This window comes from Fusarium sambucinum, chromosome II (assembly GCF_050947815.1).
Source record: "Fusarium sambucinum isolate potato_lamoka chromosome II, whole genome shotgun sequence".
Taxonomy (NCBI): Eukaryota; Fungi; Ascomycota; class Sordariomycetes; order Hypocreales; family Nectriaceae; genus Fusarium; species Fusarium sambucinum.
The window spans coordinates 1,078,642-1,105,369 of NC_139293.1; the positions used below are offsets into that span (position 1 = coordinate 1,078,642).

Here is a 26,728-nt window from a genome sequence, read left to right on the forward strand (position 1 = left end):
TATGCCATTGGAAGGATATTCGGCGAGCTGCAGATGGCTAGACTGATGAGATTAATTGTCTTGGTAAGGCGAGTGGTTCATGCTAATATGGTAATTCTATTGGGGGTTATGAGATTTCGGGATGATTGAGTAGCCTTGTTAGTGTTTGTACCCAGATGAACCATGATCTTTACCGGCACTGTATATCGGATCACATCATGTATCCCCAGTATCAATCTCTTCATTGACTATCACATCACCTCATGCCATTCTGCATTCCCCGTATTTCTCCACTCAGATGATGTACTGTACGTAACAAGGATCCTGCCCTTTCAACCCCATCTTTCGATCGGTTACATCCGATCTCTATCGCCCTGGCATTCGTGACTATCCTTTTCTATAGCCATACATCCAATCCCTCTCGACCATACAGCTGTCATCACTCGTTGTTGAGAGTGTCTGTATCCAAAAAAGGATCAAGGTCGTCCACAAACAGGCGAGACATTGACTGGTGGCGTCCAGTCGTAACTCGAGCCTTGCCTGGGAACATGTAATTGTTGCTACTGTCTCTCGTTACTTTTGCTCGTGGCTATACTGTAAGACGTCTCACAGCCATGAGAAGTTGCTGCTATTCATGTTTTACTGTTGACTGTGCTACCTTATGCACTGAGACTTTCAGGTCATGGTCGGCTATTTACCAAGACACAGCCGCTAACGGGATAGTAAATGAAGGAAATAACTTTTTCTTTTTATTTGAGATGAGGGTAGTGGCTGGTATCTAGTATATGCAGTCTTTGATCAATTCAAGCGTCCCGAATAATACACCCTCCTGAAGCAGTCCTCAACGCCTTCAATATGCCAATCAAAACCAATTCACAATCTGGTAAAAAATACACAATCTATGACGCTTTCAGTCTTCTAGACGTCACCGGTCTTGAACAGCTCGAGGTGCTGACGATCACGGGGAACTCCATTCTCCTCGAGGAATGCCCTGACCTTGACCATCCAGTCCTCGGGACCACAGATGAAGTACTCAGCATCAGAGCTGTCAAGCTGAAGAAGCTTATCCGTTTGCAGACGAGCAAGATCGATCTCGCCCTTAAAGTCGTACTGGTCGCCTTCCTTGACATCCTCGAGGAAGATCTTGGCGGTGATGTTGTCGTGCTTCTTGGCCGAGTCCAGAACATGAGGCACGAAGCATGTCGAGCCGGAATAACGAGCTCCGTGGATCCATGTGATGGGTCGCGAGGCAGTCTCTGATTCGAGAACGGAATCGAGGATGGAAATGAGAGGAGTGGCTCCAACACCGGCTGAAAGGAGAACAAGAGGCTTCTTCGCGGCTGAGGCGTCGGCGGGGTTGAGGAAGAACTCTCCAGCGGGACAGCTCAGCTCGACCTCGTCACCGACGTTGTATCGCTTGTGCAGTCTGGTGGAGACAAGACCGGGAACCTTGCCAGCGGAGAGATCTTCAATGGAAGGTTCCTCCTCTGGGCCCTGGAGCTTGACACTGATGCGGTAGTGGTTGGATCCTGGGGCCTCGCTCAGACTGAACTGACGGCTTTGGAGAAGACCATCAAGCTCAGGAATAGGAATCTGCAGACTGACATACTGTCCGGGAAGGAACTTGGGAAGAGGCTTGCCATCGAGAGGCTCAAGGTAGAAGCTGGTGACAGAGTCGTTCTCAGCCTCCTTCTTGGCAATCTTGAACTTGCGCCATGAGTTCCATTCACCTGTAGCATCATACAGCTGACCCTCGCGCTGGATAAAGATGTCTGCGAGCTGGCCATACGCAGCGACCCAAGCATCCTTGATCTCGGTAGTTAAAGCAGAACCGAGGACTTCACCAATGGCGCCGATTAGATGAGTGCCGACGATGGGGTAGTGCTCTGCCTTGATGAAGAGGGAGACGTGCTTCTGGGCGATACGCTCAACGGCGTGGGACAGCTTGCCGAGATCATCGATATATGTAGCGTAGGCGAGGACGGAGTTTGCGAGAGCAGCTTGTTGAGCGCCTGTTTGTTGGTTGCGAAGGGAGAAGTAGTTCTTGAGCTCGGGATGGGCGCCGAGCATGTTGCGGTAGAATGTGGTGGTGATGGTCTTGCCATGCTCCTTGAGAATGGGAGCTGTGCTCTTGACAATTGCTACCTGTGCTGCTGTGAGAGCCATTGTGTCTGTTTCTGTACTGACGGTATTGTGTCTGTTCTGTATGTGTTGTTTGTCAATTGTGCCTGTTGTGGGTTCATTGTGTCTGTACTGCCGACTTTATACCGTCCCCCGGAGAAGCATTGAAGGCGCGGAGAAACATGATTCTGTTATTCTCATGATTCCCAGCGCCATAATCATCATGCGATGCGAAAACGAAGAAAACAATATTTCGCAATCCCCAATACAGCGCTGATGGGCCGTGTCAGTGGTCTGATGGGGTTTATGGTTAGGACATCTCCGCGGGGGATCTAAGGCTGAACCGGGAATTGGCGACCATGTTTCTTTTTTTAGTACCTACAGCTTGTCAATACGTTTCATTTAATTCGGTTCCAAGCTGATGGATTCAGGCATAAGAGACGTCATTAGTAATTCTGTTTATCTTATTTAGACTGAATCTTTAGGTTTATTCTTGCAATGTTATCCTAAAGCTTAGAGATGTACAACCCAGGCTCTGGGTATTTCCACAATAGGCCCCGTATAAGTCGTGGGGATAATGCCTGACGTGTAACATTTTACAAAAAGGCTCATCTTAATTGGACTGACAAACTGACCCGAGAGAAAATGTCAATTAAAGCCAAGAAATATTCAATTCTCTCACGGAGAAGCGGAAATGCCATCTACCATCTGTAAATTTTTAATGGCACGACTTTGGGGCAAGCAATCTTGTGACAAAGAGTGGGCTGACATTTGGAAACAAGCTTCGGATGACCCCGGGTTCTCGAGGACGGAACGGAACGGCTGTAACGGAATTGCGCTGTCAAACTTGTAATAGCGGAATATCACCGTTCAAATCATTGCTATGAGATTGATAATCACAAAGACGTTGACACCTGCGTCTTGGTGGAGTAAGACGTAACATGGTCCATCAGTTACCGGGTGCCCACGCGTCCCAGTATGACCCATTGGGGTTCTGGACTGTATCGATGGAACGACATCCAGGATTCCAATGATCTTCCTTGGTTCCAAACGGCCACATGGCAATCACAGACACTTCATCCGGTGCACAAGCCTGAGGTTTCCTCCAAGTTGACCATCCCAACTCACTCATCAGTTCTTTCATCACAGCTCGACTATCCTGAACTGCCTTTTCCAGTTCCGCTCCATCTTCACCATCTCTTTCTAACGCTCCAAGTAAACGACCGCGGACAGAATACAGCGTATTACAAATATTCCCCAGAACTGTGTCAAGAGATGTGTAAATCAACCTGTCTTCCACACTCCATTTCGCCTTGACTAGCAGGGCCGGCCTGAGATAATGTATTCTGCATTCCTCAATGGCATCAGCAGTTCTGTTTGTGTCTCCTCTCTTCATCGAGGAAAAATCGTCGGGCAACGAAGGTGCGTCGTACCAGGTCAATGTAGCACCCCGAACTTCGTTGATGAAGTGGTGAGAGGGTAGTAGCTCATATGCCATGAGCGCAATCCTCTTACTGTACCTGGTCACGATGAGATCAACCACGCCTTGCCAATTTACAGTGAACCTGCGAGGCTGGCTCAGTACATCCTTCAGATATACCTTGATATCTACAAGCTCCTCCAGTGTTGCTGCGCCGAGTCTTTTGAGATCCGGTCGCGCCGGGTCGGTATTTGAGATGTTGATGGGAAAGAAAAGGCCAGACACCATGGAAGAAAAGTCGATCCGTAATCGGTTGGCCCCAATATCGTCGTATCTCTCTGCAACAGTCCTCACCCACTGGAATGCGGTCGAGTCGTTGTTGTCCATCAAATTATCGCGCATTTCTGTGCGCATCATGTTGACCAGGTCCAAGTCCTTGCTAAAGTCACATTTGATGACTTCGACGCCAATCTCCATCCGCACAAATCCATCAAAGCCCCATTCAGTTGCGATTTCGCAAAGATCATCCGCTCGTTTCCTTTCGTCCATCCTTTTATGGTCGCCTTTGTTCTCGCGAAGCACAAGATCCTGAGAGTCTAGTGTGCCCATGTGTGTCTTGCCGGCGCTCATTCCGTCGAGTAAGAGAAGGTTGAGTTCACGGGTTGTCTGATACAAATGCAGATAACCACGAACGTTTATGTCGCCATCTTCGTCGTCATCTCGAACATGGAGTTCTTTCGAGACTCGGTCGCTGCGACGCCGTAATTCCTCACGAAGGCCTTCTTCGAGTACATCATTCTCTTGCTCAGGTTTATCCTTGCCTGGAACCGGGACTGGAGGAGGCCTTTTCCCTGGCTTAAATTTGAACGAGCGCGCAAAGTTTTCGGCATGCTCTAGATCAAAGGCCAACCACTCCAGCCCTGGTGGTGTCACGTTTTTTCGGGAACCATGATAGAACATAGTACCGGCAGGTACTGTAGCTGGAAAGAATCCGAACCCATTGTGATACAGAGATGAGCCCCATAATCGACCAGCGGAATGAATCTCGTTAAAAACCATGTACGCTCGATCTTCTGCGTACTTGGGATCGGGTTTTATTCGCTCTGCATTTTGGTCCCCGTTCGCGAACTGTAGTAAGAAGAGGCCGAAAAGGCTGAGAGGAGCCTTTAGAACCATTTTGATCTGTTGAAGTTTTGGAAATCGCCAGTTGTAAGGTGCTGCAAGGTGAAAGAAGAAGTCATCATTAGACTTTGGAAGGTAAAACCATCAAATATTGTGAGTCACGGATGCCTCTGATCTTAATAGCAGCCTCACATCAGCAGAGCTAATAATTCTGTACGGGCCGCGCGGCTATCAAATGTGCCTACCCTGTTTGTCGCTGCCCACTTCCCATGATCGGAGGGCCGATCTTATCTTGTGGAGATGTTTTGATCGGCTTTAGATTGATAAAGGCTGCGTTATTAAGGCATTCTTTGATCAATCAACGGAACTCGGCTCGCTTGAATGGATTAGTCTACCCCGGCGGATATAACCAAAATGAGTGGTAGTATCGTATAAACCCAGTTAGCGTATCATTTGCAATCCTTCGCGTATTGCGTCAGACATGATGTGAATTTTTGACTGTACATGCCTCCTATCAATTGTGTTTGTCGACGGTATAGAACAAAGACCATTGATAGAATGATGTATCAGAGAATGGCATTATGAGTCAGCATTCGACCAAAACCTCTGGTACAGGTACATTCAATAGGTTCCACCGCTTAATCTGTGGTCAACTTTGAAGTGACACTCGAGGGTTGGAGTGCATATCACGGCTGCACGGCGTTCGGAAACTCGCCCGTCCGTCTTCGTCCTGGATCTGTTGAGTGACCTCGTGCAACACATCCAGAGGCGACTGCAGATCCAATAGAAGATGCATGGTAGCAGTACGGCACTACAAACAATACCGATGGTGGGGTGATTGGTGCAGTACCAACTCACCGCTGTTCGAGGATGAGAACCTTTGATGCATCGAACAGTCAATAGCTTGGTAGGTCTGGCCATAAGCCATGATTGAAGTTCGAATGAAACCTTGAGAGATGTCATGATACGAGTTCAAGACCAGTTGATTGACCGAATTTCGAGACGGTGAAAAAACTCATAAGCCACGATCTGTACAAAGGTCGTACTGAATGCTGTGCATATTCGGTGAGACAGTCGCTGTTAAAATATTGGTGTTTGTTTTGTTGTGAGAATCTTGTTGAGATGAGGGGTTGAGACTTTTGTTGTTCTTCTTTTTTTTTTCAACTTGAATATTACCAGCACCAGTAATGAGAGGAGGCATACAGGAGGTATCTAGATCATCAATCGGTAGCATAATTCAGAAAGGGCAATTGAGTACCTTGCATATTTACCAGAGTTCAGAGTTCCATCAGAGATGTAATCGTCCAGGATCCATCAAAGCCTTCCCCGGGGAAGGGACCCGCCTTGTGGGACGATCCCCTAAAAGCTCACGCAATTAGTTCCATCTCCAGCGCGGGGTTCAGCTGCGCTACTGTACTCTTGTTCGGGTACCTCGGATTAGAGGCTACTAACACGTACTTGACATGGAGCGTCTTCCACGACAGCTCTACGATTTAAATAGCTTACCCTGGATATCTGTTCCCGTCACTAGCTTGGAGGGGTCGCGGCTTAGATTGGAGTTTATTACACAACAGCAACTCAATGGCAAGCAAGCAACAAGAGCCAAGCTGAGCCAATGATGCTGTGGCTGCATTCCTTGCTGGCCTCTCTTGTATTCACTCAAGGGTGTCACTCGTCCTATTTCATATCTCCTCTCCTCTTCTCCTCGCATCCCTCAGTCACTTCATCCAAACTTTCCACCACAACAGCACTGTGACGCCGTACCTGCATCAAGCACGTTGGCGGCGCTTAGATTTATTAAATTGTATCTCGGTTCAAAGCTTCAATTGCAACAGCTTTGGTCTCTCATTGTTTCGGGGACCCCCCAAGCTTCACAACCCAGCTCTCTCAGAACCTGGTGATCTCATAACGCATATCAGACCACCTCTTTGTTGCCTCCCTTACCTGACCCCCATTTCCGTAATCCTGGGCCTTTCGGCTTTGATAATTCGATCCCGTTTTCTTGTGAAAAGTTGATAACAGGGAATTGTTGCTCTATATTAAATCATCAAGATAAGATATTGCCAGGGAGGTCTTGTCAACTGATACTCGTTTGACGCAGACGGGTCGTCACAACAACAAACGGCAGGTACCACGCACTTGCATCTGCAGTTTCCTACGCCCGCTGCTCCTTCCATCTATCATTTCTTGGAAGTTACCTGCCTGCCTTCCTCCTTTTCTCCTCAAACCAATCCTTGTCGATCAACTCATTGCTTGCCTCAATCATCGCCTCTTCGAAACACCGACTCCAACAACGTGATATCATCAAAGCACAATCCAAGCTTTGTTCGTTTTTAGCACGCCACTCATCTCCTCACCTTAACATTCATCTCCTTCTCACCTTGTCACCGAGTCCTCAATTGGCCATTTCCCCCACGCATCCACGGCAACCCTCCCCGCCCCCAGCCTGTGACTTGACCTGACCTGTCGGCTTTCTCTTGTCTTACAAGATACCATCAAGTACAGTACATCATACCCCAGTCCCCTCCTGCAGAGGCCCGCGTTGACGGGGCCAAAGCCTACCAGGATTACATCTTGGGTCTCTCACCATTGTCCAACAACCTCTCTCCCTCGTCCTTGTACAGTTCCACCACTCTTTCGATTCACCTACGACCGCCTTTTGGCTCGTCTGACCTGATTAAGGAGGTGTTCCAAGACTATATCTTACCTCTCGGCCGCAGTCTTGTTCTTCCTTCTTCTTCTTACTTCAGCATCCATCCGTCGTACTCGGACATTTCAGAGACAGTTTGTCTTTTTCCAACCATCCAATAAATTTGTTACCCCTCCTTCGTGTCAGATACCCCGCCAAATTTTGTGAGAACCGCCATCATGAGTTCCAAGCCTTCTCGCAAGTTTTCGACGGGCGCCACCTCGCACCGCAAGAGGCAGATGAGCCTTATGGTCGAGAAGGATGGCCATGTCAATGCTCCTCTTCAGGTAAGACCATTCTCTTTTTCATGGTATTTTCTCTCTCATGCCATTTTTGCTCTGTCATGACAACTTGCGTCATCGCAACTTTAGTTGTCGGACCCCTGTATCAGACCCTTTGCCGATCTTTTGAACTTCAGAAACGCTAACATCATAACCACAGACTTTGTACCTCGGTATCTCTGCCGTTTTCGCCGATGATCATACTGCTGTTATTGCTCTTGCTATCCATGATACTGTCTATCTCAATGACTTCTCCATTAAGCACGTTTCTCTCGACGAGGAGATGCGCCAGGGACAGGATCTCATTGCTGATCATATCATCAACGAGGTCGAGACATACGAGCATGTTAACTTTGTGAAGTTCATCGGAGCCGGTATCCCTGTCACCCTCAAGTACATGAGCCCTTCTCTATGCTCACGTCTTTGGCTTGACCTTGACATCGTACCTGTCGTTCTCCGACCTGACCATGAAGCCAAGGAGAAGAACTTCTGGGATGTCAAGCGCGTCGACGAACAGGCTGATTCCATGGCCCGCAAGTGTATCCTGTAAGTTTTTTTCCCAATCGCTATATCGAGTCGCTATTGACGTTCCAATTCAGAAACTTTGGTCCTTCCCTCGTACCGCATCTGCAGGTCGGCTACCGAGGCATCGTTCAGACAGATGCTGGATTCCGTGTTCACCTTACAAACATCCAAAACCACAAGGACACATGCTCCCTAGCTACGTGGAACGCCACACAATTCTATGCCAACAAGCTGCGCGAGAAGAAGACCAAGCTCGCCTTCTTCAGCGCTACTCCCCAGGGTGGTGGTGTTGCCCTTATGCGTCACGCTCTCGTCCGTCTCAGTCGCCTTATGGGAGTAGACGTGACTTGGTATGGTATATTAAGCCAGCTAAAACCTTGAGTCTTCTGATGATTGACTTCTTTTAGTTCCCAAGCCACGACCTGGCGTTTTCCGAATCACCAAGAACCAGCACAACATCCTTCAGGGTGTCAGTCACCCCGACCAGCGCATCTCAGATGCAGAGAAGGGTGCTATCTCCGACTGGATTGAAGACAATGCTAAGAGATACTGGCTTTCTGAGGGTGGTCCCCTCAGGCCCCCAGAGGAGGGTGGTGCCGACGTCATTTTCGTAAGTCTAGCCCAGCACTCGGACTGTGCCTTAAGGCGAGAAGCGTACAACTGACATTGGCACAGATCGATGATCCCCAGATGCCTGGCCTTATCCCCATGATCAAGAGGCTCACCCCTGATCGCCCTGTCCTTTACAGATCTCACATCCAGATCCGAAGCGATCTTGTTGCCGTAGACGGATCTCCCCAGAGTGACATCTGGAAATATCTCTGGAGTAACATCAAAGAGGCCGACATGTTCATCAGTCACCCAATCCCCAAGTTTGTGCCTCATACCGTTCCCAAGGAGAAAGTTGTCTATCTTCCTGCTACCACTGACTGGATCGATGGTCTGAACAAGCACATGAACAAGTGGGATACCGGCTACTATGCTCATATCTACAACACCCAGTGCAGAAACCAGCGAATGACTAAACTCGAATGGCCCAACCGTAAGCCAACATTACACGCTCCTGGTGCATTTGACTAATCTGATTGCAGGCAAATACATTGCTCAAGTCGCACGATTCGACCCTGCCAAGGGTATTCCTACTGTCATTGACTCATACGCAGAGTTCCGCCGCCTCTGCGATGAGGCCAACATCACGGACGTTCCTCAGCTCGTTGTGTAAGTTACTTGATCTGAGAAAAGTTTGTCTTACTGATTATTTCAGCTGCGGCAACGGCTCTATTGACGACCCAGATGGCGCCATTATTTTCGATCAAACAATGACTCAATTGGAAGACCACTACCCTCATCTCCTCGACGACGTCAGTGTTATGCGTCTTGACGCTAATGATCAGCTTCTCAACATGGTCATTGCCAACGCCCATGTTATTCTTCAACTATCAACCCGTGAGGGCTTCGAAATCAAGGTTTCGGAAGCTCTTCATGCAGGTGTTCCTGTCATCGTTTCCAATGAAGGCGGTATTCCACTTCAGGTCAAGGACAATGTCAATGGATACCTTGTTACCCCTGGTGACTACAAGACCGTCGCCAAACACCTCCTGGATCTATACACCGACCACGAACTCCATGCTAAAATGTCCCGAGAAGCCAAGAATGGTGTCAGTGATGAGGTTGGCACTGTCGGTAATGCACTGGGCTGGTTCTACCTGGCTGCCAAGTGGCAGGAGCTTGGTGCCAACCCTGGCCTTCGTGGCGACGAGAAGTGGGTGAATGACATGGCTCGTGAAGAAGCTGGTTATCCCTACACTGAAGGTGAAAACCGCCTGCCTCGTCGCTTTACTCAACGCAAGGAGGAAGTAGAGAATGGAAAGGTAGAGGAAAACGGCGAAAAGGAGTAGACGAGTTACGTCTATGATCACGAAATCGTTAGAGATGTTCTATGATTGAGAGAAATGTATTTATTACGCATCTGGCCGAATGTTCGCGACCAATTCCGCTCGTCTTCATTATTAGATATACTTAAAAAGTATCAAACAATACAGACTCGCATGCATCTATCCGCGATCGACGTTTCACTATAAAATACAATTTGTAGCCGAAGTCAAGGACCATCTGTGATTTCCTGTACGAATGTTTGCAGTATGGAACTTGAACTTGGTCACGGGTATTAACATTTTAATGTCATATTCAGGGGTTGTATTAATCCTGAGTTCGTGAATGGAAGATTTAGTAGACGTGCTGAGTTGTCACTGCCGGGCAGGTGCAAGGCAGCAGCATCCCGTCTGCAGAAAACCGCGACTCACTACAGAAGGAGCGGTCGCGAATCACAAGATCTCCCCCGCCATAATTTTCGAGTCCTTTCCAGTCAGAGTTATCCTTTCTTTTGTTTCTGTCGTCGTTTGACGCGTTTCCTTCGTTTGCACTCTCGTTTAATAGTCCTCAACAGACGCAGACACCTGTCCCCTTCCTTTTCTTTCTTCACCACCAAGCCAAACACCCACATATACCTTCTAAGATCATTCTTGCGATCATGTCACCTCCGGGCTCGGGAGAGTCTCTTCCACTCGCGATCGATGTGGAAACGATGAATCCTGCTCGAGCGCGAATGCTTACTAGGATGAGCTCAGAAGACGCAAGAAACCGGACTCCGTCACCTGAAGTCAAGACTGAAAGGGGTTATACCGCGGGTCTGGGTCCTCTTAGATCTGGGGCAAATTCTGGTGCCTTGGGTGATCGCTCTCGGCGCATTCCTCGAAGTTCGCAGCAACCTGAAGGCTCGCGAGTGGCCTCGACCTCTTGGCCAGACGCGGGCCTCCCACGGTTGCAAGAGAACATCAATCCCAGCATCCCCAGTTTACCAAAGCGTCCTTTCAGTCCTACGGTAAAGCATGAAGATGGTTACAGAGAAAAGAAGCCGAAGCTCAGTACTTCACGGTACTACCCAGATGTTGAGACACTTGGTCCAGGTGAGGTGCGCCGTAGGCCGAACTCGGGTATACATTAACACAGGCACAGCTCCTCGTCCAGACTCCGATACTCGATACCTGACATCGCTCCTTCGAAACCGTGATTTGTTCATCACTTTGCAGCATATCCCCAAGAAGAGCACGGACAATTTCAAGCCGAAGACTCATCAGTTCCGTATCTCCCAAGCTGGGCTGGTACAGCATGAGAAATTATCTGTCATCGCGCACACTCGAGCTCTTCCACTGTTTTCCCAAGACCCGGCTACCTCTTCCAACGATGGGAAACTCTCGCAGACCATCGTTGGTGAGTTGCTCGAGGATATCTGGCCCCGTCTGTCCAAGCACGAGAAGTACCAGTACGCCCGACAACTCCGCAACATACTCCAGAAGTTGCGGTCTCATGAAAAGGCTCCCCCAGGCGGTACTTTTGGGTCGATCAAGTCGGGGCCATACGGGTTGATTCTGGACAAGCATCAGAACCATACATACTTTGCAGTGCGAGTTGATCCAGATCAGCAGCAGTTCATGGCGCTTCTGATGTCCACACTTTATTCAACTGTCCCCACACAAGTTTCCAAGGCTCTTATGAGACAGTTTCGTACAGACTATCCTTCAGTTCTGACGCATGGAAACCTGTGCCCCAGAAACATCATCGTGGCCAACAACACGATTGCATGGATCCTCGGTTGGGACTGTGCAGGACACTACCCAGTGTGGTGGGAGTACGCGAAATTCTTTGAAGCCCGAACCACGGAGGAAAACAGCGATTGGTATGAATATGCTGATCAGATCTTTGTGGATGAATATCCGGTAGAGCTGGCGGCCTACCAAGGCATAGCCAGATGCCAGCAACCTTGATTTTGAAATGGGTTATAGTATGCGAGGCGTATGCTAGGCGTTCGGGGTCTTTTACACTGATGCAAGGGCGCACAAGGCAAGGCGAAAGGTTTTGGGACATGGAACATCCAGGTTCGGTCACTATGTGTATTTATTGTTCAAGGTTTCTCTTATTGAACCTCATTGTACTATACACTCGGTATCTTGACAAACAAAAAAGTGCGCGCGGTTAACGATCAGTCGATCTTGTCGCGCAAAGTCAATCGCTATTTTGACATTTACCCATTCAATCTCTTCACTTTACTAACATGGATTGATTTATTTCTCAAATCGCTTGGCGACAGTGCCCCAGTTGATGACGTCCCAGATGGCGCTGAAGTACTCAGCCTTGCGGTTCTGGTACTGGAGGTAGTATGCGTGCTCCCAGGCGTCAATACCGAGGAGGGGCTCAAGGTTGCCAGTAACGGGGTCCTGGTTAGGTCGGGTAACGATGGACAGAGTACCAGCGTTCTTGTCCTTGACGAGCCAAGCCCAGCCGGAGCCCTGGATACCAGCGAGAGTAGCATTGGTCTGCTTCTTGAAAGCCTCGAAGGAGCCAAAGTCCTCGTTGATGGTGGTCAGAAGCTTGCCCTCGGGCTCACCACCACCGCCCTTGCCGTTGGGAGCAAGGTTCTCCCAGAAGAGGGAGTGGTTGACGTGACCACCACCGTGGAAGTTGAGAAGAGGTGCCTGAGCGGCAGCAGCCTTGGCGTCGCCCTTGTGGTTGGCCTCGGCGAGAGCGTCTGTTGCGTTGTTGAAGCCGGTAACGTAGGTCTGGTGGTGCTTGGAGTGGTGAAGCTCCATGATCTGGCCAGAGATGTAGGGCTCGAGAGCGCCGTAGTCGTCTGGGGAATTTGTTAGCTAGAGATTGGAAAGATTGAGACAATGGAACGTACAAGGAAGATCGGGAAGAGTGGCCTTGCCGCGGACGAAGCTGGTGGTAGCCATGGCCGCGAGGGGAGTAGAGCGGGCACGAAGGCCAGCGCGAAGGGCGGGAGTTGATCGAAGAAGAGCGGAAGCCATGATTGAAGCTATTCTGATGGTATTAGCTTTGTGAAACAATTGAATTGAGGTTAATGTTGATGATAAAAAGAAGCGAGGTGCTTGCTAATTGACGGGTTAAACTTACAATTAATTCAGATCTTGTTGATGATGTCAAAAAATTAAAAGAGGGTTGGGAGGAGGGGCAGTTTAAAGAGAGCTACTGGGGGGAGAAGCCGGACGGCAACGTCGGACTACCGAAGGTGGGAGCTTGGATCAATCTGTCGTCATATTTTCGAGAGCTTCCATTCATGATGAGTACCTATGGCTTGGCTTGAAGATTTGTGTCTTTAGGAGGAATAAGAAGGCATTTAACAACAGCAGTAATATCTACAAATTCTTTGTTCTACTGTATAATCGTATATCTGCTTTTATTCATTTTATCTCTTTCTTTCGCTATTATCTCAATGGAAGCATTGGCTGTTATTGTACGACGGTAATGACGGACTTACTCAACTAACATCATCAGTATCAGAATCATGAAGTTTGCTTGACTAATCTCGGCTTTTCTATCATGACCGAACAGCGATACTGTGAACTAGATGGATATGATGTGATTTATTATTGTAGTGACTAAAGACTTCAAAGTTGGATCTCGAAAATACTTGTTCCCATTTCTCCGAGCGCCGATCTCGGATTGCCGAAGTTGCTTATGAATGACGCAAGTTTTACAGGTTTGGATAATTGATTCCACATCTATCAGATCAGATTAGATGTCAATTCAAACATATCCTGAAATGGGTATTAGATAGTTTGGTTTCATAGAATTGTTTAATTCGTAAACGCTCGGTCAGTGCAGGGTAAGCAACTGTCTAAAGATTATGTCATCCCGCGTCGCGTAGAATCAACACTTCCAAAACCTCTATACGCGTCTCCCGAATCCCCTCCAAACCACAAAGGAAAAAGTCACTGGACGATTCGTCACAAAATGTCGTACTACGATATTGACGCTATCCTCACGGATGCAGAGGTAACCCAACTCCCCCAAACCTACCTCAGATCAAAGTCTAATACACCGCCCAGAAAGTCCCATGCGAATTCGAAATCGACGTCCCCTACCTCGGTCATCTCGACAACTCCTCCCAAGGTCTCAAAGCCAACACCCCTCTAACTCTACCACTCTGGCTCGCCGAAATGCTCGCTCTAGCATCAACACCTACATCCAATGCACCCCTAACTCTCAACCTCCCACCGTGTTTATCCACCGCTGTTTTATCCGCGCTGAAAGCTGATCCGCGCGCTGTACCGCTACGAGACCAAAGTTTACATTTCTACGGTGTGGGTGTGCGAATGCTGGATTTGTTTGATGAGAAGGATGTGGCAGAGGTTCTGAGAAAGACTTTTGTTGTTAGGGCGGGAGATGTTGGACTTCATGCGAGAAAGGCGGATGAGGGGATGGTTGGAGCGGCTGGGGAGGAGTTTTTGAGGGGGCTTGAGGAGTGGGAGAGGGGGTTGTTTAGGAGGGGACATGAGGGTGTTAAGGGGGCGAAGGAGTGGACTGATAAGGTGAAGAAGATGTGATGGAGGATATTGGTCAGAATAGAGATACCCATGAGTCTACGCGTCTACGATACAACACACATCTACAATAGAACCACCATGTTCAATCACCATCTATTCACAAGAGCTTAATCACAGGACGAAAAAAGGTAGGGATAAATGCGTGCATCTTTCAGCACGATCTATTACTGACTCGGACTCTACGTCTTGACGCCAGCAGAGGTTCCTATCTGTAGGCAAACGGTACTCTCATCAAACCACCCGCTCAGTGATTTTCCAACCAAGCGACAAGCCCACTCATTTCCCAGCATTGCCCTCAGAATTCTATAAACCCCACGATATCCCCAAACACCGAACCCAACCTAATATATCCAATGCTCTTCTTGTTCTAACTTCAATAAAGCAGAGGATAAACAGCGCCTCTCGAGGTTTCAACGCTGAACCCGTCCGAACGGGCAAACAACAAATAAACGCCATGCTCAGATGTGCAACATCGAACTCCCTTCATCCTCATGTCATGTACCGGATGTTATGAAAAATAAAATGCAACCGACTACTCCTCTTTTTTTCCTCTCCTGGGAAAATTATCCTTCCAGATACCGACCCGGCCCAGTATATATCGTAGTCACGCGATGAAGCACTTTCGATCGCGCTGAGAATAAACGTATAGGTCTCGTACCGTTCAAGGCGGTTCCGATCCTGCTTGGCTTGCGCCCATCTAGGGCCAGCAGCCAGATTTGAAAACGTATCCACCAGTTTAGTTTGCCAAGGGACTCGCTGAAAATAAACCAGAGAAAGGTGTAATCATCGACACCGTGACGGTAAAGAAAAAAAAGGGAAGTGAAAAAGAAACGAGAAAAGAAACAACCACAATCATATAACAGGCTCCTGAAAATCATTATGTGTGAAAAGAAACGAAGCAAGGCTGTCACATCCTTGCTCGTATAGAAGTTGACGCGCGCGCGTTCACCAGAACGGCACAATACCGAGAAGTAATCTTAGCCAACTGAGCCATTATCGTATCGACTCAAGTTGGGCTCGGGCTCGGACGCGAGTTTTTTTTTTGTGCTCTTCTTTTTTGCGTTGTCATCCCTCTAGGTATGAGGTGCTCGACAATGGCTCGACGTTGAGGTCGACATTGGAGCACACAACCGGTGAAAATGGGGATAGCACCGATGCAAGATCGAGCTTCATGATCATTACTCATACTGCGGAGCATTTAGGAAACCCATAGGCCGTTGTCAGCCATACTCATATGGGACATGTCTTGAAAGGTGGCAGGAGTGATGGTGTTGGAAGAGAGATTGGACCCATAAGTGGAAGTAGCATGCTCGGAGAAAGCATAGTTGTCAGGGAGTCCGTGAATGGGAGAGGCATTAGAGAAGGGTGAGTAACCAAAGTTGCCAGAGGCAGATGAGATGGGAGCAGAGATAAGCTCGCCATTGACACTAGCCATGATGGCAGGATCAGCAATGCCATCGACGGCAAGATCGTAGCCGGTCTCCATGTTGAAAGGAACCATATTGCTACCAATGCCCTGGAACATGTCCATCTGAGGAGGCATGGAACCCTCCATCTCACCTTCAGCCATGTCATCAGACTCATCTTGCTCAGTCATGGGGGACTCGTTAAAGTCAACTTTGACTTTCTTCTCGACGAACCAAGCCTTGAGTTCGGACATGGGAGGCCAGTCGCCACCACCCTTACCACCACGCTTCTCATCGGAGTTGGCACCCTTCTTACCGCGAGGAGTCTTGGGCTTGAAGTGAGTGCGTCTAAGATGAGCAGCGGCGTTGTAGTACGCGCCGTACTCCTTTCCGGAGATGCATGCCTTGCACTTGGACAAGGGGTTGACAGCCTTGACATTGCTATCGATACCAACAGAGGCGGGATCACGGCAGACGAACTTCTTGACAGTGCCTTCGTGCTTGGCGTTGACGTGTCGGCGAAGCTCGTGGTCACCACGGAAGCCATCAGGGTGGTCGCTGCACTGAGTGCAGTAGACCTTGGGGTGCTTAGGGCGCTGGTAGTTGCTCTTGTTGACGGGAAGTTTGGCATCCTTAGAACCGGCAGCAGAGTTGGCTTCGTTCTTGGCAAGCTCCTCCTTGGGCTTGGGGGCGAGCTGAATGGTCTTGGCTGCCTGGAGAACTCGCTCGCGGGCTTCCTTGGCTCGGCGTTCCAGGTTGGAAGCGTTTGATCGAACGCTTGACATGCTAGCGTTGGAGATGGACCGCTCCATGTCGGTTGATTCGGGCGATGCCATCAAAGTGTTTCCGTTGGAGTCGACATACTGAACATTGGCAGAGGTGAGGCTAGCACCGAGACCAAAGAGGTCTTGCTCAGAGGTATACTGCTTGCCGGCGGGGTACATGTTGACAGAAGTAGGAGACAGATCGGGAGCGAAGAGGGCATCAGCCTGAGACTGCGAAGATTCCATACGCTCCATGCCAGCGCCGTAGTTGTCGTAGGAGCTGTTCTGGCGGGTCAAGGGGCTCGCGGCCTCGGCAGCGGATGGACCAGAGATCATTGATGGGCAAGCCGAAGACATGGGGTAGCTGGAAGGAATACTTGATGACAAAGTGGCATATGGGTTTTCGGTCACCATGTTGTAAGCCATTCCCGAGAACGATGAGTCGTATTGCTGAGGAACTTGTGGAGTCTCGGGCCACTGTTTTAGGAAGTCTTCGGGGTCCATGCCGATGTTGAGCATAGGTTGGTTCTCCTGGACACTTTGAAGTTGATTTGAGGCGACTTCAAGAGGTAGGTTGGTAGACTGGCTTTGAGGTGAGGTAAATCGATCCATGGATGAACTCAGAGGTGCAATGCGGTTGCCGGTTTGTGAGAAAGGCATATGAGACTCTGAACGATTTGAAACACTGCGGCTCATGGGTAGTGCGGAGCTAGACTGTTGAGAAAAGGCTCTTCTCTCACGCTTATGAGCTTGAAATCGTTCCTGCACGATGAGATTAGATGACGGAGATGGAATGAGAGTTGGTTGGGATGTGTTACCGTAATGGCAGACTTTACTTGTGTGGGGTATGCCATGGTGGACTTGCTACGGGAGAGGCCGACACTTCGTGTATTTGAGACACCATTGCTTGGGATCTGGAAACCGCCCTGAGCAAAGTTTTGGGCGACATGATTTAGAACTGTAGGGTCTCCGTTGAGTTGACTTTGGACAAAGTGCTCAAGCTGTGAATTTCTTGCGTTGGCGGCTTCTAGCTGACGTTGTAGCTCCTCGACAGTGGTGATGTTTTCTAAATCCATTCTGTGGAGTGTAGATAGATAGATAATATGTTGGTAGTAGTATCGTATATCTGATAAGGATAGGCCCGATGTGTTGAGATAGGCGGGTGTAAGTAAGGCGAGTGAGTGGATGCTGAGCTGAGAACTGGTTGACGGATAGGTAGACTTGGAAGTTTGGAAAGGTGAAAAGCCAAGGCGAACCGAACTATTGAATGGTAATGAATACAAGTCTCGGATTTGCGACAGGCGAGAAAGATTAAAAAGTGGGATAGCGGGAGTCGAGACAGACGACGAAGAAAAGAAGGTGAACGAGATGCGGATGGGATGGAGGATTAATAGGTGAGCCAGGATGGAAGGGAACGCGGCCCAGTCGTGCGAATGAGGCTTCCAATTCTCCACTCTGGCCTGACAGGGGGATGATGCAGGGATCCTTGGAAGGATATTCAAGGGTGGTGGGAACTGGGCGGTATTTGCGAGCTGCGGTGTGTGTAAGGTAAGTTGAAGACGAGACGTCTGTGGGTGGGCGGTCTAATTAGGCTTGGCCTGGCTGAAAATGCAGGCAGTTGTGACTCTGTACAAGAGTATATCTCTGGTAGAGGAGGGTGTGTATGATGATGATGTCGTGGTGGTGTGTTTTGATGACAAGCTGCCCAAATAGATTTATCGATTGAGATGCATTAGACAGGCAGTTCCTTAAACGGGCCATCTTGAGGCAGACTCGCAGAAATGATTTCAATGCGATAGTGCCCGATGTGGCCTGATCGATGGTGTCAAGATTGACGAGGTGAAAAGAGACAAGATCCAATCTTGGTTCTTGTCACAAAAAAGAGACTTGTCGCAAAACAAAAAGAGAGGCTTGTGGGGATGAGTTTAATGATGCTACCAACATATGCCGTGTTGTTGAGATTGAAACAAAAGTGAAAATAAATAAGTGGATTAGCACTAATATCAGCACCAATATTAGAATGGCAAGGCGCAAAGGAGTTTGATGACTGACGACGCTCGATTGTGTGCTGTACTTTGAGTTTTGCTCTCTGACAACGAACGTGGGGTAGGTGGTTTGACTTTGATTTACAGCGGCCCACCTGCTGCACTACAGTACAGTTGAACTGAACCAACGGGTTAAACCACCACTGAAAAGCCAGCCGCTCAACGCATGGAATCCACTAATAAAATAAAACGCACACCCGGGTATGTTGTGTCATGCCCAAAAAAAGATAGAAAGGCCAGCGAAGCAACCCTTGTCCTGGAATCGTTACTTGCTGACGCCCGGCCTGCGTTTAGGTTCGAAGCGATTGGATCCTCATTGCTTGTCTGTGACTCTCTGTCGCCCAGGTCTAGCTTGCTGCGACCACTAGAATCCTCGTTTCTAATTGCGCGTACGTACATACAGCTCATCTATCTAAACTGTCCACGAGATGCTTTGAAACGAGGCATTCTATGGGCTTTGACATTTATCTACGCACCCAAGAGGCTCAGCTGCATCAAGTGGGCTATGTCTGGTCTATCCAGTAGACTTTTAGAAAAATAAATGATTTACTCTTGTGCTCGATCTCTACGATCTACTCTAGTCTAGGACTTTTACTCACAGACACACACACAAGACGGCTGGCCGCATATCTTCTGACACCTCAACCTGTTCATTCCCAATGAAACAAAACAAAAACGTCTACGTAATGTTAGAGCGGCACAGCATCATAGTTCATGACTATTTTGAGGAAACAGAAGGAAAAAGAAAAAAAGAAAAAAAAGAAAACAAAAACGACGAGGAGAAAAGAAGCAATGTGATACAGCGCAAGTAACAGCCACAGCCCAAAACGCCATGACGGCATCACCTTTCTTTGCTTTTTTCTTTTTCCAACGTACCCTGTACCCAGGATCGAAAGGGTGCCTCTTCCTTGGAGATTTGATTGTGCTACGCTCAGAACTACGAGATGTCATGGCTCATCTTTATCCTATCCTAGTCTAGCAAATCATTATGGCCCCCATCCTTCATCCCACCAAAGCGGGCACAGATATGGGGTTGCGGATCCGATTAGAAGAAGTGTCTTTTGGGCAATAGACTACAATGTGTTGTGTTGTGCTGTAAGGGAACATGTCATGCGCTAACCCGCTAGACTGATTGACCGGCTGCACGTTTGATGCCAGGTGCTGCTGTCAGTTCCCGGACAAGACGCGGACAAGAAAGAGTTGGGTTGTTGGTTGGGCTTAGCTTGAGCCTTGGTGCGTGTCTTGTGTGCCATGCTTTGATGTGATGTGCTGTAAGACTTGGTCTGTTCTGTTTTAGCTTGTTTGAAGATATCCCCGATCAAGCAGGTACCTTACCTCTCTAGCATCTGGTATGGTAATTAACGTTAGTTTGATGAACACGGACAAAACATAGTTAATGCTTCATAGTAAGTTTAAGATTATAGTAACTAAAGTTACTAATTTTAACCCTGTTATAGTATCACGCAGTAACGTTTCAGTAGAGAGTCACTAAGCTGAGTACAGAGTTGGAGCCAGATTTGAATGAGATTATCTCGGTACGCGAGATCAGCTCTCTCCCCAACACTAAGCAATCCATGAACCGCCGGTTGGCGGCGGGACGCTGATCACCATTTTCCCTGCTCCTCAACGTCGGTGGCACATTAATCCTGTTCCTGGTGCAGAGAGTAAAGATACGTATCTCAGCTGAGAGAACAAGAACAAGAACCCTGGCATGAAACGGCAACAGTGACGAAAAAAATGTTATTGATTGAAAGCATCCTCGAGGATTCGTATAGATCGATAACAAATATTCTCACCTCATATATCCCCTCAAGACCCAAAACAAATGTGAGCTCTCACAAAAGAGATGCCATCACCAAGAAGGTCTGCTAGTCTTAATTCTCCAACGGGTAGAATCCCTGCCAAACGCAACACTCCATCTCCTTTCTAGCACCCACCTCTTTACGCAAAACGAGGCAATCACTGAGACGGGGCATTCATCTATTGGCTGTCGACCATGGTCAGGCATACCCACCATCCATCTCGATTGGCTCCCGCTGTCGCATAGAGTGAGGCGGACGGCGCCATCACTTTAACAGCAGCCAACTTACCTGTACCTAACCGTACTGAGCCTAACTCGATACCAAACCTACCAAGGTAATTAATTCTCCAACGTCTAGTCTTGACAGTCAGTCATCAACGGCTTAATTAGATTAGAGATACCACTGCAACCAAATCAAGCAATTCAACTACATCACACCCTCTTTAGGTATCGCGTTGTAATATTTGCTTTTGTCTAAATAACCTCATTGTAACCCAGAGACTAGGACCAGGTGCCCACGTTACCCAAGTCCTCTTCCCTACACCCCATGATGATGATCTTCTACCGTGACGAATTGCGTAGCATTGTCACCGCAGTCTAGACCTTATGATCGTCATGACCGGTATTTGCCAACGAGCATTGCACACTTCCGTTTGGTCAGACAATCGCCCGAGTATTGAGTGTCATGCAGGCCCCCAGGCTTTTCGCAGTTTGACGCACACGCTATCGATGGTTTCGGGTTTCTTCTGACTCGAACTCGACAAAGGCTTGGCGCAATTTATATACAGACAAACTACTCTATTCCCAACATAGCAAAGGCAGCAACTCGCACGTCCATAAACCACCCGTGATATAGTTTGCTTCCAACTCTATCTTGTGCCTGCCAATCTCGAAACTGTAACCTATGTCCTCGGAAGCTATTCCGTATTACTAGTCCAGTTCTCATAGTTGAACTCAATCACATACTTCGTAGTATTTCTTTTCCACTTGTCCGTAAGATTGTTATGGATATTGGACTAGTTCCACTTTCTATCTGGCCCTGGCTATCGATTGCTTTCTTTTTTCCTCTTGGCTTAATCTTTTCCTTGCGGTGATCATGCAGGCTCGACCCCAGCATCAACTTCACAATCACGCAGATCATTGATGGAACCGTTCCATTGATAGCTTCGTGACCGTGCTGGTGCACGTGCAATGGTATGACTCCCCATCGTGGATGGAGTGAATGATGCGTTGGCAATTTGGGTTGATCCGCTGCTCGAGTTGACCACGTGCTGCCTGTTTTGATTGCACCCTGATGCTTGTTGCTGTATGAGTCGAATTGAGCCGCAAACTCGTAGTTGAGCCACAGTCTTACAACGGTTTGAAGCCATTCAAACTCCCCTGAACATCTCGCTTCAAAGTGAGTCAACTCTAACGCTCAATCAGTATGCTTAACACACTTGGCACGGACGAACGGCTCGTTGAGAGTTTGTTAGCGTGTGATGAGTAGTCAAATGTCTCTGAATTCATCTGCCGTGGTCTAGAACAGACTGACTTGCTTTGGCGATGGGATCTTTTGTCGAACGGGTTACCCTGAATCCAACATCAACGTCCAAACGCACAGCCCGTGTCTTGCGCGTACCTTTTCCCGTAGCGTTGATGCTAGTCCAAAACACTGGACCAAAAAGTAATATGACCAGGAGACCCCGACTCTGATTAATGCATTCGTCCAAACGCATGAGTGAGGAACTGTCCAGGGCTGATAGCCTGATGATGATGCATTACAACAGATGATCCTATAGAGTGCACGAACTCCTGTCGGTAGTCATCGGCTTGCGCGCCGTTGGGCCAAAATCGGTATCAAGCGAGAAGACGCTATCACGCCCAGTCAGGACCCTTGTGAGACCAATGCTCAATATCATGCCATTGTGAGCACCCGGCGTCGCGCAAAAGTGAGAAAAATACGTCACAGAGGTCTAAATTTGAGCAACAGTAATTTCACCTCGCTGGGACTTGGCTGTATTGAACGTTGTCCAAGCTTGACGGCCCGACAAGTTCATGAGAGATCCTGACATGAAACGATGAATACTGCGGAGAAGAAGTAGGGAAAAAAGGCAAAGACCCTTTGATACTGGGATGAGCCCGACATTAGAACGCGTTTTATTTCCCCATCGGACACGTGTTCCAGTAAAAGAAGCTCTGCTGATCGTCGATTCCCACCCGAAGCGAGGATGTTCCCAGGACGGGCATGTGTTGATCAACATCTGGTGTTGTTATTCCCGTTTGCCACGCATCACAACACAATGGCATTGCCATAAACATAACAACTTTGCAACACAAACACGCTTGTGCTTGAGCTTGTGCTTGTGTTTCTGAAACGACTCAAGGCTGTGCACACTCTCTCGTATTGTGTCCCTGTTCAGAGTAATTTCTTTTGCCCATGGGATGAGGAGAGATGAGCTGTGATGTAATGGTAAGCACTTTCTACACTGGCGGGGTTGTAAATTAACGACGGACACGTTATGTAACTCGCCCCTTGACGGGATGACCGATATTCGGCCCCTCTACATCCCCTAGACTCCGGAGACTATAGCCCGTGGAGAGATGAAGTTGTCGGCGCAAGGACCCTTCTTTTTCGGTGTCCGGAACAAGTCATCGGAAGGTCGTTGGACTGATAACGGTTAAACATCGGTCAAGTAACTGATAACGGACCCAGGCTAAACTCCACAGCTTGGTGCATCATGACACCTCTCCCAGTAACGCTTAGTATCCAGTAGAGAGTCCGTTGCATTCGGCAACCTTATTGCGACCATTGTATAAGCTCTATGTGAGCTATCTCCAGCTAAACACGGCATAATGCGCCGCTTCAATTTGATTCTGCTGGCTTCCCTCCAGCTTGTTGGAGCTCGTTCACCGGGGTTCAACATTCACGAGGACTTGTTGACGTACCCTCAGGTAAGCTGCCCCTCGCTGGTCAGTGCCTTTATCTTGATGCTCAACGTTTGTAGTTTGAAGTCGTATTCGATGATCAATACATATCCGAGAAAGATGCCCATTCATTACTCGATAGTCAACATCCTACATATTCCGCCGACTTTGCGCAATCAACATTGGGTCAAGCTCGGGAAGCTGATGACCACGAGAACAAAGACCAGGATGGCCCGTCGTACACGTACGAACTCATGAAGCTACCGCCTAACGAGTACCTTTGTTCTATACCTATTTTACAATCGCCCGAAGCAGAGAATAAGACGGCCAACGAGCTGGCCAAGGCCGAAGAAGCGCGCGAGCTTAGTCGTGCGACAGCCAGTGGATGGGAGCTCCTTTCAGAACTGGAGGATTCATGCCTCTACTTTATGTCTGGGTGGTGGAGTTACAGTTTCTGCAACAATCGCGAGATCGTCCAGTTCCACGCCCTTCCCTCGATACCAAACGGTCAACCTCCTAAGCGGGACCCTCATACGATGGATTACACGCTCGGAAGAGTCCCTGCCATTTCAGCCAATGCAGCGCACCAGGCGAAAATGAATGGCCAAGAAGCACCTCCTCCAGCGGAATTGCAGGTCAAGGGTGACCAACGGTATCTCGTTCAGAGGCTTGAAGGAGGAACTATTTGCGACTTAACAGGAAGAGAACGCACGATTGAGGTCCAGTACCATTGTGTACCGGGCATGAAGGCGGACAGAATTGGCTGGATTAAGGAAGTCACTATCTGTGCTTACTTGATGGTCGTCAATACTCCGCGCCTCTGCAACGATGTTGCTTTCTTACCACCCGAAGAAACACGAGCGAACCCCATCCGATGCAAGCTTATCTTGGGCGAACTTAACAAGCCTCCCTCCCTGGATCAGACAGTACCTTTGGCGCAGGACGAAGCTCAGGTGCCGCTGAAGCAGGAAGACACAGGTGTCAAGTCTGGAGACACAACGCCTGAAAACGCCGCGAAGCAACCGGTCAATATCGGCGGTGTCGTTGTAGGCGCTAGAAATGTACTCTCCGGCGCAGACGAGGCAGGCAAACCACCAGCCAAGCTTCCACCCCCGCGCAGCTACTTCTCCAACTCCAACACTGACACCGAGAGATTCCTCAAAGTGGTAGCATCAGGCAAGAGCAAAGAAGACGGCGCCGAAATGACTCTTCTCTCAGATGAAGAGTTAGAGAAACTGGAACTCAAGCCCTCCGTGGTCAAAGAGATGACAGAACGGATGACGAAGCTGGCAGGAAAATACGGATGGAAGCTTGAGCTTGTGGAGCTTCCTGGGGGAGAGAAGGAGCTTAGAGGGTACATCGACGCTGATGAGGATGAGCTTGCTAAGAACAAGGCTCAGTTGAAGAAGGAAAAGGAGGCTGCTAAAGCGAAGGGGGATGATGGGGAAGAGGTGGTTGAGGGTAGTGAGGAGCAGTTTTTCGATAAGAAGGATGAGCTGTAGATTATTGCCTGATGGGAGTGGTATAAGATCTTGGCGTTATGAGAATGCTTTGTTATAATGTGAATATATATCGTATTGGATCATTTGCAGATGAACGTGATATGTTTTGGAGATTGAATTGGTCGTTCTTACGATAGAGCTGATCGTCATAGATACATGCTATGCCCGAGACCTCACCCGTGATGAGTTTGATGCATCTTGCTACCAGGTATTTCACGGGCACGTTTCTGGGGTATACTGTCTCACTATTCCCTTTCTTTGTGAAGACAGATAATATATTGCCAGATATTTTACGAGCACATGTTGCTGATTCTGGGCCAGGCGACTGAGGTTGTTGCGACTGTATACCGAACCGTGATCTACCGAAGCCTAACCGTAGTAAAACTAGGCACCCAGGAAGAGATATTAATCAGACGGCAATGCCTCCTCCGTTTTGGATACTTGTCTCAAGTAAATCAGATAGAGTAATCATTACGCATTTCGACTCTGACTCTTTAGTGTCTAGGGGTTCTCGTATGTCACTGCTCGTGACAAAGTTCATGCCCCGTAGGGTAGCAGCCGCGAGAATATTTGGTCTAGGGCTAACCGAGAGCAAAATCACCCCTTACAATCAAGTCAGATACGATTCAGGAAAACTTATTATTAGTATGGTAGTTCGGCAGTTGAGAATAAATCACCAATGTGCAGTCTCGATAGAACCAGACCTTCATACGCATTGCCTGAGTCGACGCTAAATTTCACCTATGGAGCGAGAAGAGTGACATGTAGCTAATTTTCTTGAAGTCCAGGATTGACGATCAAGTTTGGGATATATAAAATATGCGGTCTGATGTCTCGGTAGTTGCGAGATTGGCGTCTGTGTAGTAACATCGCTAGCCATGGATACTGAATATTCCTACTCCGTCGATCTCTACAGCCAGCCAATAGCGGAGTAAAGGTGAGTCCTGTATCGTACGATGATGTTTAAATGCTACCTTATCTCACCGCGTATGTCAAGGTCCAGCCACGATGCAAGGTCTGATACTAGGAGACATCAAACCACTCTGTTCGAGGGGTCTTACAAACAAGATGATCATAGTGAAGACGATGCTTGCAGAAGCACGATAATCAGGTATCAGCGTGGCAAAGCTTATGGAATGCCACATCTGACCTGTGGTTCCAGATTGGTGTGATGGCGTGCCATGCCGTTGAACAGAACAAAGAGGTAACCACGCGTTTATTTCATGGCTGTCAGTTCGGGAACTTTTTGAGACTAGCCTGTCAAGCGATTGGACCGTCTGTATGTTGTAGATCTTCTGCAAGGGACGATGTGCCATTGCAGCTAGAATCTGGGTATGTCCTGACCATCTTTGAGGCACCAAACTTCAATTCTGAATTGATCAGCCGAGGTATAATGAAAGCCAAAACCCACAACACGGTATAGAAGACAGAAGGATCGAACCAGATGAGCTACAGTGTGGATGGCGTAGTTGACTGATCATTTATTGCACCGGCGGTTCTTTGCGGCCGAGTGGCACCAGAGTTGAGATGTCGGCGGTCCAAAAGCAGTGTATCAAGCCACAATTGACGGCCTGGAAGTTGTTTGCTCCAAAATGTACAATCTTCCCACTTAAGCTCGCACAGTTGAACTGCATCAGTGTATAAAGCTCAGCCGTTAAAAGCCAAGGGTTCCACTACTGCTGCATTTAGAGGAAAAAACTGTATAACGTTGGGCTGGTAAGAGAAGGCGTTCTCAGTTTTGAAAACAGAACAAGTTTTCTCT

The 26,728-nt window shown here is 48.4% G+C and overlaps 8 protein-coding genes across 8 annotated transcripts; 4 read left to right on the top strand and 4 right to left on the bottom strand.

Moving 5' to 3' along the window:
- Positions 1–897: 897 nt before the first annotated feature.
- FSST1_007153 (flavohemoglobin) lies at positions 898–2,145 on the bottom strand (the record flags this gene model as incomplete). The annotated part of the gene is made up of 1 exon (XM_083223908.1): positions 898–2,145. One exon carries the CDS (start codon positions 2,143–2,145, stop codon positions 898–900), a length of 1,248 nt encoding a protein of 415 aa, XP_083083114.1.
- A 904-nt stretch (positions 2,146–3,049) lies between these two features.
- On the bottom strand, positions 3,050–4,696 carry FSST1_007154 (uncharacterized protein; the record flags this gene model as incomplete). The annotated part of the gene is made up of 1 exon (XM_083223909.1): positions 3,050–4,696. One exon carries the CDS (start codon positions 4,694–4,696, stop codon positions 3,050–3,052), a length of 1,647 nt encoding a protein of 548 aa, XP_083083115.1.
- Positions 4,697–7,510: 2,814 nt separating this feature from the next.
- Positions 7,511–10,035, top strand: FSST1_007155 (uncharacterized protein; the record flags this gene model as incomplete). The annotated part of the gene is made up of 7 exons (XM_083223910.1): positions 7,511–7,618; positions 7,773–8,158; positions 8,212–8,492; positions 8,545–8,747; positions 8,813–9,179; positions 9,229–9,355; positions 9,402–10,035. 7 exons carry the CDS (start codon positions 7,511–7,513, stop codon positions 10,033–10,035), a joined length of 2,106 nt encoding a protein of 701 aa, XP_083083116.1.
- A 632-nt stretch (positions 10,036–10,667) lies between these two features.
- On the top strand, positions 10,668–11,961 carry FSST1_007156 (uncharacterized protein; the record flags this gene model as incomplete). Its single annotated transcript, XM_083223911.1, has 2 exons — positions 10,668–11,103; positions 11,153–11,961. The coding sequence occupies 2 exons, from the start codon at positions 10,668–10,670 to the stop codon at positions 11,959–11,961; spliced, it is 1,245 nt and encodes a 414-aa protein (XP_083083117.1).
- Positions 11,962–12,258: 297 nt separating this feature from the next.
- FSST1_007157 (superoxide dismutase sodB) lies at positions 12,259–13,002 on the bottom strand (the record flags this gene model as incomplete). Its single annotated transcript, XM_083223912.1, has 2 exons — positions 12,259–12,824; positions 12,876–13,002. 2 exons carry the CDS (start codon positions 13,000–13,002, stop codon positions 12,259–12,261), a joined length of 693 nt encoding a protein of 230 aa, XP_083083118.1.
- Positions 13,003–13,948: 946 nt separating this feature from the next.
- Positions 13,949–14,541, top strand: FSST1_007158 (DNA replication protein PSF3; the record flags this gene model as incomplete). Its single annotated transcript, XM_083223913.1, has 2 exons — positions 13,949–13,990; positions 14,044–14,541. The coding sequence occupies 2 exons, from the start codon at positions 13,949–13,951 to the stop codon at positions 14,539–14,541; spliced, it is 540 nt and encodes a 179-aa protein (XP_083083119.1).
- A 1,198-nt stretch (positions 14,542–15,739) lies between these two features.
- FSST1_007159 (uncharacterized protein) lies at positions 15,740–17,787 on the bottom strand (the record flags this gene model as incomplete). Its single annotated transcript, XM_083223914.1, has 2 exons — positions 15,740–17,473; positions 17,530–17,787. The coding sequence occupies 2 exons, from the start codon at positions 17,785–17,787 to the stop codon at positions 15,740–15,742; spliced, it is 1,992 nt and encodes a 663-aa protein (XP_083083120.1).
- Positions 17,788–23,392: 5,605 nt separating this feature from the next.
- FSST1_007160 (glucosidase II beta subunit-like protein-domain-containing protein) lies at positions 23,393–24,966 on the top strand (the record flags this gene model as incomplete). The annotated part of the gene is made up of 2 exons (XM_083223915.1): positions 23,393–23,491; positions 23,545–24,966. The coding sequence occupies 2 exons, from the start codon at positions 23,393–23,395 to the stop codon at positions 24,964–24,966; spliced, it is 1,521 nt and encodes a 506-aa protein (XP_083083121.1).
- Positions 24,967–26,728: the final 1,762 nt, after the last annotated feature.